At 37.2% G+C, this 13,805-nt stretch overlaps 1 protein-coding gene across 1 annotated transcript in view; it reads left to right on the top strand.

Annotated features, from left to right (window-relative positions):
* GPC6 (glypican 6) overlaps nt 1–13,805 on the top strand; it is a 795,485-nt gene that overhangs the window by 572,649 nt on the left and 209,031 nt on the right. The window contains exon 4 of the mRNA XM_074930934.1: nt 10,374–10,539. Within this exon, the coding sequence (XP_074787035.1) occupies nt 10,374–10,539 (166 nt within the window). The remainder of the gene's footprint in view (nt 1–10,373; nt 10,540–13,805) is intronic.

Genomic DNA, 13,805 nt, shown 5'->3' with positions numbered 1-13,805 from the left:
GCTTATTAAGTAGACAAAGCTATCAGCCTTGGAGTTACCTGCTTCACTATCCCTACAATTTTGTTTCTCTCTTTAGTAGAATATGCTCCTTTTAATACTAGTCCATGCAGTCCCTCCCCTTTAGTCACTGCCAGTATGCAGCCCAGACAATTCATCAGTCATGCAGGAAGGTACCTGTAAGAAATCTGCATATCTTACTTGCTGTGTCTAGGAGATTGTCACTGTCAACAAATTCAGATAGTGATCACCGTACTATAAACTTTAAAGTGTCTTTTGCATCATGACTCCATCCATGTTTCTTAGAGCAGGAAGGAGCAGGAACATTTTGGGTCAATCTGTTGTCACTTGTCACCTCAAATTATTGCATAATTTATCATCGACCAAGACTGCCAATATTATGTATGCATTTATTTCTTTCTCATCAGGACTAGTGTGTTCTTGCTGACACCACACAACTAAGACATCCCACAGCCCTCTGCACCACTCTCACCTTCATGCCCTTTTTAAGTCAGTAAAGCAACCCACAGGTCAGTGAACAGCAAACAAGACTTATTTGTGAGTACTTATGAGTGATCAGAAGTTTTGCTGCTCACTCTATATTTGAGAGAAACTGAGTTTCTTCTCAGGTGCTTTTCTATTTTACACTGTGAGTCACATGTGGGCAGTCAGCAAGACTGCTCTCAGGCATGTAGTCTGCGTTTCAAGCTGCTTGGATGTTGTAAGTAGGACTGACTTTGACCATTCTTCACATCATTTTCTTACCCAGATACTGCTGCACAACATGTCTAAATGCTTGATTTGATCATTATCTCCTGCTGTGGCAGTCCTTCTCTTTTTCTATCTCAACCCTTTCTCAGAGTTTACCCTCCTGCTTATCGGGGGATTTGTTTTCTAGATTATCAAGGGCCTTCCCTTCTATTTATGATTTGTACCAGGGAAATACTTAACCTACTTCTCTGCAACATTTTTGTTCCTCCTAGTGAGCACAAAGCCACTTTTGCTAGATTATGCAGAGCTCAGTCTGGCATTTTTTACCTCACCGTTCTTTCTGAATGCTTCTTTTAACTTGGCTCTTCTGACAATTCTACAAGGCAACTGCACATCATTGCTCAGCAATATCCTGCTTTTCCAGTTGGAAAAAATGGTGGATTCTTCTTGTTTAACTTTAAACATACTCATTAAGATATTTGCACATGGAGTAGTCATTATAGCACCACAAGAGAGAGTAATAAGCACCTATTTTAGATGCCTATTTTTAGGTTGAAGTGAATCTGTTTTGTAAGGGAACACAGGTCAGATTTTGATATCTATGTCTAGTCGAGCAAATCATACTAAGAACCTCTTCTGAGTTGCTGGACTTTATGGATTTTCTTTCTGCTCCCCAAATTATTTGAAGTAGCCAGTTTCAGGGGGTTTCTGACGGACACTGCTGCTTACAGTCATGTCTTATTTTCTTTTCAGCCCTGGAAAATTTAGCACATGCTTTCCTCTTAAACCAAGGGCTTCTTATCAGGTGGAGGTCATAGACGTTTCTACATGAGGCTGGAAGAAATGACCATACTCCCTTGAAGTGAGGTGCAGTGGGTTTTCTTCTCCGGGAAGAAATCAGAGGAACTCCTTTTTATTAAGACAGTGTCTGAAAGTTTATGTTCCAGAAGAGATGGTGGGATTTGAAAAGCCTAACAGCTGTGAGATTCCTTCCTTATTTCTGTGTAAAAGAAAACTTCTCATCTCCTGGGAGTGAAAGGAAGACATTATTTCAAAGATTTTTCACCTTAAATTTGCCCTTGAAATGCTGGGAAAACATCAGATTGAATACATACCTCAAGTTCTATTTATTGTGGGCTTACTCTAACAATAGATGAGAAAGATAAATATTTTTCCAGAAAATTTGTAGGGCTGATTTTTCGGCTAAATAGTATCTCATGGGATTTAAACCCCCCTATCCTGGAGTATTTTCTTAGCTTGCACTATTTGCGGTCTAAGAAATTCTTCATTTAATCATATTTATAATTAAATGGCATTTTTCCACAGTTTGTTTGAAATTGATTCTGCCTCTGACAGGTAAAATGTTGTTTAAGAAGAACATTTTAATATTTACATCTGAGCATTCAAACATTTTATTTTGTAAAAACTTAAATTATAAAAAAATTGCTTTAAAGCATCACTCAGAAGTGATTCAAGAGATTAAAAAGAACAGCTTTACACAAAATATCCTTGCGACTGCAGCTTTTCAAGTGACTTTCTAAATTTGGTTTTCCTGTATTCATGTAATCTGATAAGTAATTTTCCTATTTTCCTAAAAATAGGAAAAGCTATTCTTTTCCTCTAAATAGAGGTTCGGTCTCACACAAGTAAACATCTGAACATTTTGTCCTTATGGCTTTTTGTCCTTGACTTCGGTGGGGAAATTATGAAATTCCACAATTCATTCCTCCAACAATGATTTATTATTTGATGTACAACCTCCTGATGTAATCACTTAGAGACCTGCAGTCCTTATTTTCCCAGTTTCAGAATTACATGTTATGATAACCTAGGCAAATCACAGATGAGAGTGATACTTACAAGCAGTGTTGAAAAATTATGGTGCATAATTTTTAAGGTTTTATCCATCTAAATACCTTTTAAAATTTCTTGTGATGTTTCTTTTTTCAATCTGTAAAATGGAGTAGAAATACTTGTCCATCTTCCAGAACTATACAAGTACCAGAGCACAACTATAGGCATACTGACATTACCAAGTATGAAAAATGCCTCAAATTTTAATATGTGTTGGAAAGAAATGCAGTTGCCATATTTCTCACAATTTCAAAATCATAGATAATGAAAAAAGACATACTAGTTGGAGAAGAAAAATGGCTAGATGTTCCTTGTCTTTTAGAAAAAATAAGGTGGTTCAACTGAGTTGCACTGCGGTTAAGTGCTTAATGCTGCACAGTTTGTACCAGATAGTAAATGTGTAATTTCTTTTTTACATTATAAAACTTTTCTGGTGTTCAATTATAATGCCCTAAAATTGTTTCAAATACCTTAATGAGCATATTGAACTATAAATTACATATTTTCTACAAAAAAATATTTGAAAATATGAAAATTAAATTTACCATGAATTGTCTCATCATATTCTTGAGATGCACTACCCCAGAATTGTGAAAATCTTTCAACTCTTTAGCTGGCTGTACTGTTTTACTTTTATTTTGGTATAATTCAAGCACAAAGTCAAATACACTACTACAAAGCTGTAGTACTCAAACCTGGCCTTCTACCTTTCAGTCATCTGGGATGCTATGAATTGTTAAAAAGATAGCTATTTTTGTCTTTAGGAGATTAGTATTAGACTAAGCTTTTGGTTGATATAAGCAAATATTCTCAAACTGACCTTCTACAACATAAATTCCCAATTGAGTATGGCTGATGCAGTATTTCCATTTTTATATCAGATTGTGCTATAAAAACAGTGAACTGAGATCTTAGTATCTAAGAGCCAGACTGAAACAATTAGAAGTACTTCAATAAATCATTCAAATATCTTATTAATATTTCAATGTAGTTCTAATTAGATACACAAAGACATATTTTCAGCTGAAATCTGCTGAAAATAATTTGGTTGATATCTAGATTATTAAATGAAATCAGCAGTTACATAGTGCTCATGAAAACAGTCAAAATATGGACAAGGAGAAAAATTAATAACTTGGATCCAACAGTGAGCAAATCTTACTTGAAGAAAGAGCAAAAGGAAAAAAAAAGCATCATTGCCAACTAAGCCTTACCTGCTTTCCCCAGTATTAAAAACAAAGAGCAACAACAAAAATCAATAGGGAATAATTGTAATATGTTGAGAAGAAAGTCTCAAAGATATATGATGAAAAGTAGTGAGTGATTTGACTGAAGTTTAGTCTCTATACTGAAGTTAATTAAAAATGAAAGGAAGAAAAATGGCCTTGTAGCTCTTAGGATGGGTGACCCAAAGGCTTGCAGTAATCCTGTGTACCCTATAAAGTGTACTTGATGATACATCACAGTCTGATCCCAGTTACATCGGGTGATCAGAAATCATGGTTTTGTGCTTAGGAAAACTTTGCTCAGTTCTATCAGGTCGCATGCAATAATCAGCAATTAAAGGTATTTCTTCTTCCTTTTCTGAAATCACAAGAATGAACTTTTAATCCTTATGTCCCATTTGATTTAAATGTAATTTTGAATAGAAATACTAGAATTACACTGCAGAGGTTTTTGGACAGGAAGTGCTAGAAATGGAGTTGTTCACAGATATATTAACCTTTTGGTGGAAGAATGTGGGGACACTCCTACTCTTAGTGGAGTTTGCATTTCTCCTGGAGTTGGTTGCGACATGCCAATTTATTCAAGATCATAGATGACCTGGCCACATACATGAACATATTATTATTACTGTCCTAGTCCTATTTGAAACTCTTGAGATAATTAGGGCATGAACAAAATTATACTTATGAAACTTAGCTCATTTTTCCATCATTAAGTTATAGATGGACTACACAGAGACCCAAAAAGTTACTTAAGGATGTCAGTACCCCAGTTTCTCAGACAGTGCATCATGTCTGTGCAGGACACAACATCAATGTGCCAGGTGGGGAGCTGAATGATTTAACCAACACACAAGTGCTAAAGACAGGGATTCATTTCAAAACTCTCTCCAATTAGGGACCATTTACATGGGACTGCAGGAATATACCTCACCCTCTTGTATAAAGCAAAGTATTTGATACCTCATCTTGAACACTAGATGGGAAAGAAGTTTCACTTTTTACCCAGTATCCTGGTTGTTAATGCATTTGTAAAGCTCGTGAGAAATAAAATGCAATTCTCTTCTCCTTCCCAAGACTATGGGTTATTCTAGTGCAGAGGCATTTTAAAAGAGTATCTGATTTCTGGACCACCTGGCTAGAAATCAACTGGTTCCTCCCAGCAGTATCCCCCCAAAGTCTTCATGCTAAAGAGCGACTCCATGTGATTCCAAATAGGATCATTTGCTTTGGGTGCACAGGAACTGTAGGAAGGAGTCGTGTCCCCTGTTGTGGTCTCTGGGATGGCACTTGGTTTTGATTTATTTTGTTCATATTTGACAGATTTTATTATATGCCAATAAATGACAGGATCTGGACCTAAGTATGGCTTTCTGAGTTTAGGTACATTCAATATTACTTTGGGAGAATACCCCTACTTTATTACCAGACAACATATACCACCTACTTCAGTAAGAAATCTCATATAAATACAAGTAGAGAAACTGCATGTCAGTGTGTTTGATCCTCCTAAAGGTGACCAGATGTTTAATCACTTTGTCTGATTTTTTGCATCAGAAGAAAGATTTAGGTTTGTGTACCTGAGAAAGCCAAGGCTTTTGATTATAAAACCAGATCAAACACATAACGAAGCAGTCTTTGCAAATGCCGTGTTACAGGACTACAATTTCATGGCTTTTACCCAAACAAGTTCTCTCCTCAATTATTTACATTTGAAAGTTCACCATTGCAAAATCTGTCTTCTAGATGAAATAATATTCGTCCTACTAGAGTTTTTGAAGGGAGAAAACAAGTGTTCAGTAATGAAGCCCTTAAGAATCTTTCTTTTTGGTTTTTTTTTTTTACATATATGCAAAAACATACATTTAGATACAGCAGAAGCTGTCAGAAAATGTTACAAAATGCAGTAGTGTAACATGTCCTGTAGCTACTAGGCTCAATCAAAGCTCAGAAAGGCACTTTTCTGATGTGCTGCATTCCATGTATGCTTATACTAAAATGAAGATGTCCTAGTCAGTAAGGGATACAGCATGATATAATTAATGACTCCTCTATAGCAGTTTCCCACACTGTGTCATTCTGTGTGATTGATTTATAATATATGATTTACAGAAGGACTAGTTATTTCTAAACTTTGAAGTTTAGAAATATGCAAATTTCTCTGCTGAGTTTAGCAGAGAGCCAATTGCAATGTATTTTAAAAGAAAAAAAAAAAAAAAAGAAAAAAAGAGAAAAAAGCCAAGCTGTATCCATCCACAAATGTTAGTTATAGAAAAAAATGTTGAAGCTCCTGATCTGAGGAACAGCTCTCCTCAGCAAATGCAGGTTTTAAATACTTCTGGATTAAATTAATATCTGCCTTTTGACTGGTCTGCAGAAAAATATTATTAGGTATGAGAGACTCTGAATATATTTTTTAAGATGGGAATGAGAAATGGGCTTTGAAAATAAATTTCATAGAATTTGCCAGCAGCAAGTAGCAAGCCAATTAGGTGGTTGAAAATCAGCTTTCTGTGATAATCTCCAGATTTCATGTGTTCATAGCTTTTTGAAATACTGACACTCTAAGCTGAATATTTTTATGTTTGTTTTTTTTACCAAGATTTCAGAATATTAGAGCAAGATTTGATTATTTTTTTTCATGAAAGATACTTCAGCTGTTGTTGAGGGAGGAAAAAGACCTGACTGTGTTCTCTGAAAATAAAGATACAGAAAAAATAGTTAAAGCTAAGAGCTGAAACCTGGCTGCTCGCTGAAGGCTAGATTCACAAAGGCACTTAACTTCTGTAACACTTAATTTTTCTGTAGCATTTAACTTTTAGCCTTCAGACTTCCAAAGTATCCCAGTTACTTTAGTGTCCCTTTGCCACAATTGGGAAGGGTTGGTGACCTAAAGGTACATTAGTGCTGCTAAGTGACAGGGTAATATGGAGCAAGCTTGAGAACAGGACTCATCATGTGTTCAGGTCACAGCTTAGCTGTTAGCCCTCCTCCTGGATGCACTCTGGACCTCTCCATCTGACCCTCTCTACCCAGTGCTTGTGCGCTGTTTGGAGGACAGAGACTGCCTTCAGAAACCTGCGTGAAGATACCTGTCTTCTTGTGGTCCCCTCCCTTCTTCCCAACACTAACCCAAGTGTAGTGTAAACACTATCAGACCTAACCTCATGTCTCACTTCACAACATGCAACATTGTAGTAGTTTCCTTTTACTGCCATTGCCTGCAGTACTGCCTCCTATTATTCCTAACACTTGGAGCTGAAAAATAACCACACAAAATAGTTATTATGTATTTTAGTCACACAGGCACCAGGTGGGACCCAGAGGAGATGTAGTGCCAAATACTACGTAGTAGTATGGGATGTGGCCAGCTTGGAGTAGAAGGTGCTAGCAGTAAGCACTGTGAACATAAGCCAGTCCCTGACACTTGCCCTCAGACACAGCAATTGATCTGTGCTTGTATTTTATTTTACCATCATAGCATCTTCTGAAACAGAGGCCTTCAACATCCAGCTTGGTCAGCAAGGAGCTGCTTGTGTTGGTCTTTGTCAGAGGCTGATACATATATGTCAGAGGCTTCTGTAGAGATTTTCTCCATCTGCTTTCTGCTTGGCCTCTTAAGAACTGTATTACTTGTCTCTAACCAAAAGCAGGGCACCTTCCTTTCTTGTAAAATAGTGTTGATGATGCCACAGTTTTGTATATGGGATATTAAAACATCCAGACGTTGTATGCGACACCTGGGTCCTGCTCATTCGTTTTGAATGGTAAGAATTTATCCTGACTGCTTCACACTGGACTGTGTTTGGGAGTATTCTGGTTAAAGCTGTTCTGTAATGCAACAAGAATTCAAGATTCACTGGGACAGTGTAAATAGATATTCTAACTGGCCTTTAGGGTCCTGTCCTAGCAGATCAGAGAGATGATCTGGACCTCTGGCAGAGAAAGACATGATAGCTAGTTATGTCTCAGACTACACTTGTGATAGAATAAGGCTCTTGTAAATATTTATGATACTGGACTTACATAAATATAAAGACAGGAACTGTCTTCTCTCTAGCTGTGCTTTCCAAGAATGAAATTGCCAGGGAGTTTTTGTGCAAGTTCAAGATCCTATAGGTGTATGGGCTGTCAGCACAAGTACCAAAGTGGGCTTGGGAAAGCGGGATAGCAGAACATGTAGATTCCAGCTGAACTTAGGGGTCAATCGGGTGTTGACAACTTTGCATTGGCAAGACTTCTGGCCCTGGAAAGAGGCATAATTTTAAGCATGAAAGGAGCTTTGCTGATAAAACTCTCAGTGCCCACCAATATAAATACCTCTGGCTTTATACTGCAGTTTCAAAGTACTTTTGAAGATTCCATTGTTGATCATATGCATTCTGCTTACAGTTTAGCTTTTGATGCTAAACTTTTTGTAAAAATGGGCCTGTTCTAGGTTTGGAGGTATAAAGATACAGCAGCTGGATAAGTGACTCTAAAAATTAGTTCTGAGCAGTGGAGATAATGAAGTCTAGCTTTCCTTGTGTTTGGATTTTCTGCTCTTTAATAAAGTGAAAGTTCCCCCTGGTGCTTTTTAAACTAGTGGGTCATTCACAGCATCATTCCTCCACGTGGATTCTTTGATACCTTTGAAGAATTGACCTCATGCTTCAGCCTTTTCCTCAATAAGGCAGTAATAGAGCCTCTCTCCTTTTCTTCTCTCAGCTCTCTATTTTGAAAAAACTTGTAGGATCTTAATGTGCTGAGACCTGAAGCCCTTCATCAAATTTGACTGAAATTGGCTAATGGTTCAAAAGCTATTGGAAAAGGATGGATAAACACACACTATCAGAGTGTTGTGCTAGTAAAGTACATTTCCCTAGGAATCCAAGGTAAAAATATCTCCTGAGCATACTTGGAAGCATCTGCTGTAGCTCTTAACAGAGCCATTAAAATGTCCAGTTTAAAGAGTATGTTCTGCATAGTTCTCTAAAAATCAGTGATTTAACATCAAAAAGGGAGAAAGAAATTCCAGAGAAAATGAAAAGAAGTGCCATTTTAGTACAGTCCTGATAATACGAACCACATCAGTCAGTTTAGCACATACTGTTAGTGCAGTCAGATTCATGCTTCCAGCACATGCTAACGTGAGTGTAGAAGAACAGTTTAATCCCTTCAAATTCGTATTATAAGTGTTGCATTTATTCATAAACCAACACAGTGAGTGAAAGGAGTGCCAGTGCTCTGCACTCTCCTGTCCAGGAATTTTGAAATCAACGAGGAACCTGTAGCCCTTTGTCCTTGCTCTCGATTGTAACTCCAGCACGGGAAACTTACACTTCACTGCACCATGACAAGATGTTATTGCAAGTAGTACCTAACATGCACTTTTAATCCAAAATAGAATTTCTGGCCTGAAAACATACGCTGTAGCAGTACATACAATTTTAAAAGTCTGAGATGAAACAAATATGGAAACAAGAGGGTGAGGGAATTAATATTTACCCAAGGAACTTCACATGGTTGTTAAATGTAACCAATTTGTGCAGCTTAAATTTAGATATAAAGGATTTGGATGTCCTCCAAAAGATGATTTATCCTGTGCTTCAAGAGATGGGATAAATAAACAACCCAAAAAGGACCTATTCGATTGAACATGGAAGGCACATTGCTGAATAGATGCTCATCATTGTGATGACTAAATAAGATGAGGTGAAGGATGATTAGAAATAATGGAGAAGCCCTATGTAAAAAACCTTTCCCTAACCTCCATGTTTCCTCTCCAGGAAACCCATACCCTTCTAGTGCAAACTGTAACACATATCAGTAAAAAATTATATTGCTTCTTTCTGTCAGCCACGTGCAGTATTAATGACTTTGGCTGGAAATCCTAAACTCACTGGGTGTCTTTCCATTGACTCTGGTGGCTGTTTTAAGTTCATGTGCAGCCATGCTGTGCCATGTTGATATGTAAATTGAAATGCATTAGACTATTGTCTATAAGGCTTTTTGTCACTTAAGACCAAAAATAACCCGTCTGATCTCTCTATGAAACTGTCTGAGAAGACAGAAGGGTGTTTTTGTCTGAAAACAGAATGATATTCCTTTGTCACGGTGCAGTTCTGAATAATTTTCTAGAAATCATCAAGATTATCCTGGATTTATTATTCTTTAATAAAAAGGAGAATCTGATCCGGTGATGGTGTGATTTACAGTTCTAGCTTGAGTAGGAAGAGCGTGGGGTCTCCTCATGATCCTCTGTGTTAGGTTCAGTCATTTACTGTCCAGCTGATTCCCTGGATGTTTTTCCTTTGTTTTCCAGTAGACTTTGTGTGGGAGGGCTGGGGAGACAAGCACTGCCATCAGTAGGGGAGTGTTGATTTCTGCATTCCTGAAAATCACTGCTGGCTGTGCTAAATGAATATAGTTGGCAGGAATCGATTAGTCTCATAGGAGGGTGTTATTAAGGGTTGAGCTCTTTCCACAAATTGCCCCTTCTGTGCTTATTGCTTGAGAAGCATAATCTCAGCGATCCCGAAATTCACAGAACAGGAGATTGATTTCCTCCTTTTTCTTTTTCTTTCCCCCGCTTAAACTCTGCAGGTCAGTCCCACCCCAGGGTGCATCCGGGCGTTAATGAAGATGTTGTACTGCCCTTACTGCAGAGGACTTCCCACTGTGAAACCTTGCAACAACTATTGCCTCAATGTAATGAAGGGCTGCCTAGCAAATCAGGCTGATTTGGATACTGAGTGGAATCTGTTCATAGGTAAGAAGAGTTTAAATGTTAGTGGAAGGAAATGCTGGTAATAGCAAACATCTGCAGAGGTTTATGAGGCTAGAAGATGCTGTTAGTCAATATTCACAACGAAGCAACTGCAGATGCACCTCTACTTTCTAATTGACCTTCCTGGCTTGCAGAAGAAATGTCTTTTTCCCCCTGAGCCAGTCAACATTTCGTATTTCAAAAGGAATAGTGTGGTGTTACAGCTTCTGAACTGAATTATTACATGATATGTGAAATGTTGAGAAAGCTTTGGTTGAGGATTTAATAACAAGCTTAACATAGCAGAAATATTATATATTACAACTGAAAACTAGGCTCTTGCAAGCTGAGAGGATAATAACATTGTATAATATCCAGTCAACATAAATCACAATAGCTGCTGCTCTTAATTCTGGTAGTATATAGGCAAATTTAAAAGTTACATACATAAGAAATTAATAAGTCTTTGTTCTTCATTAAAAAATGTAAATACCTCCCTCTCAGTGTGCTGAGTAGAAAGTACCAAACATACAATCAAGATGTTAGAATGGAGTATAGAACATGCACTTAAAGAAAACTGCTATTACAGGTTTATTCACATAATTCTTCAGTCAAGTAAACTAAGGGGGAAAAAAAATCTCCTTTAAACAGCCATTCAGATATCCTGTAGCAAAAAAAAAAAAAAAAAAAAAAAAAGAACTCCCAGAAGACTAACATTTAACAAGAAATAAGACCTTTGTGTTGCTTTTGATGTTACACAGGATTAGATGAGGAATGAGACAAGGCTAATGATAATATAGAAAGAACAGAAACAGATAGATACACCAGTCACTGATGAGCATCATAGACTAGACTGGATTTCAGGAAAATAAAAGCAGCTGGAAAATACGGGCAAAAGCTCTCTTCACTGCAACCAAAGAAAGGAAATGTTATTTTCCACTTTTGGAAAAAAAAAAAAAAATATGAGCAATCTCATTTAGCTTAATTTCAAACTTCACTGACCAATGTGACTTTGAAAATTTGACTCTGACTCATTCATGGATTTTCACTTTACTCAGCACAGAGGTGGTGCAAGATGGATAGGGAGAAGAAAACAGGATGAAAAATGAATCAGAGTATGAAAAGTGAAAACCAGTATTGAATGTGCTATAAAAATAGCATAAGCAAAAAAATGCAAAGAACAATAATAAACAAATCATGCAAATAAATACACCTTCTCAGTCCCTTGTACTGGTTAAAGGAGCTGACAGGAAGCAGTGCTGTATGGAGGGGTACTGTGGGATTACTGGTGTTGAAAAGAAGTCAGTTCATCATCAGAAAGTTAAGCAGAAGGTGGAAAAACAGTGCCAACCTGCTAAATACATTGCATAAGCTACTTTCACTTTGTCATGAAAGATTAAGAATTGTCACTAATTCTGATCAAAGAAAATAATATAGGCCTTTAGGAAAAAAAAAAAAAAAAAAAACAACAAACAAAACCTAAAGTAAACAAGAGTTTTTAAGGCAAGCACCTTTTCAAATCAGAAGATGGAAGGTAAAATTTCAGGTCTTAAGAGAAGACTTCATCTTCTGGTGCTTTAAATACAGTAAGAGTGCTGGGCAGAGTGAGGTATGTGTTGGAAAGTGTGGAAATGCCTACAGATTCAGACTTTCAGAGTGTTTGATGCAAAGCCCTTGTCTTCATCAATGTCTTTAAGATTTTGGTTGTTCCTGCTCTCAGAAGATAAAAACTGCTTGAAAGCTTGTACATTATATTAAAACGTAGTGCTAAATTTATTAAATACTATGTAACACACTGTGTACTTCCTTAAAGGAAAGCAGGCTGCTGTGCAATTATCCCTTCTGGTCAGTGATGACAAGGCAGTATAAAGTCCAGATACATCAAGACATATTTCCTCTTTCTCCTACCTACGCAACCTCCCCTCTACAACTTCAAGGGGAAGGGAATAGAGAAGGAGAGATGGAGATTTTCCTGTGTTTGGAAAAGGTATTCTGTTTTATCCCATTTTGGAGGCCTCTGACAGCTTTGCTGGAGATGAGGGTCCTTGGTCGTTTCTTTATGAAAGATTGAAATGTGGCAAGTTGTCTCTGTCTCTGACAGCTGTCAGAGGCTTTCTAATGACACATGCAATTCCCTTAGTACTAAACACAACAAAACTTCTACTCACTGAATTAAAACGAACGGCAGCACTTTACAGCACCGCTGAGCTATGAAAGATTGGAAATTATGCATGAGCAGTTTTTATCCCTGTTCCAATACTAGGAACCATGAGCTAGGAAAAAAAACAGGGGAAAAAAAATTATAATTTTGTGCACTAACAGTCTCTGCATAGGCAGGAATCCCAAATGTTAGTGAGTATTCATATACAAGATAGTTTTGCTTAGCTCATAATCTGAGTATTGGAAGGTTGTTTTGGCAAAAGTTGGTACTAGACAAAAATTCTCAGATGTGTTTGTCAGTAACTAAGCAAATACTGTAGTTTGGATTGCATGTTCTGGTATTGTTCTGTAGTTACTCTAATTGTCCAACAATACCGGAGATCTACAAATGAGGGAGAACAGAGGAAAGTAAATGGGCTCTCTGACAACAGGATGTGTTACATGTTCCACCTAGTTTATAAATACAAAAGTCAGGACTGGAATCACATTTATATAGCACTAATAAATCTTGCATCTACTTTCAAAGCTAGAGAGACTGGGACAGCTTCCTCCAAACATCTGGTGCTTTCCAAGATTTTATAGACTGTGAAAATTTGTAAGAGGTGAAACAGCTGCAGAAGCATGACACATGGTTTATTATATTTTTCCTGCTTTTGTCACCTTAAGGTCTGTGTCCTTTTTGTGTATCATTGCATTATAGGCTTTTTGTATTTTGTTGCCTTCATTATTGCACAATAAAAGCCAAATGTAGCACATCCCATTCTAGCAGAATTCCTCTGAAACTCAGAATTTTGACTGAGAAAGGAAGACAGTCTTTAATAATTATATTAGAATTATAAGACTGTAATGAATAAATGCTTCTTCTGGGTATCGATATAAAATATTTATACATATTTAGAAGAAAACTAGCCACACTGACTTTGAAAATGTGTATTTTGACAAAGCTTGCTTCTGATGTTTTGCCTGTTAGTTACCCCTCATAATCTCCTTTGCACCAGTCTCAAGCAAAGTTAGCAAGTGCAAGATAAAAAGAATGAGTAGAGGAACTGTACTGCTGAGGAAAGAGATCACCTCAGGAGAGGAGCTGACTGTTCTATGGAATGGGGAAA

Source organism: Athene noctua, chromosome 1 (genome assembly GCF_965140245.1).
Source record: "Athene noctua chromosome 1, bAthNoc1.hap1.1, whole genome shotgun sequence".
Taxonomy (NCBI): Eukaryota; Metazoa; Chordata; class Aves; order Strigiformes; family Strigidae; genus Athene; species Athene noctua.
Note: the sequence above shows the minus strand (reverse complement) of the source record. Positions and strands in the feature narration are given on the sequence as shown.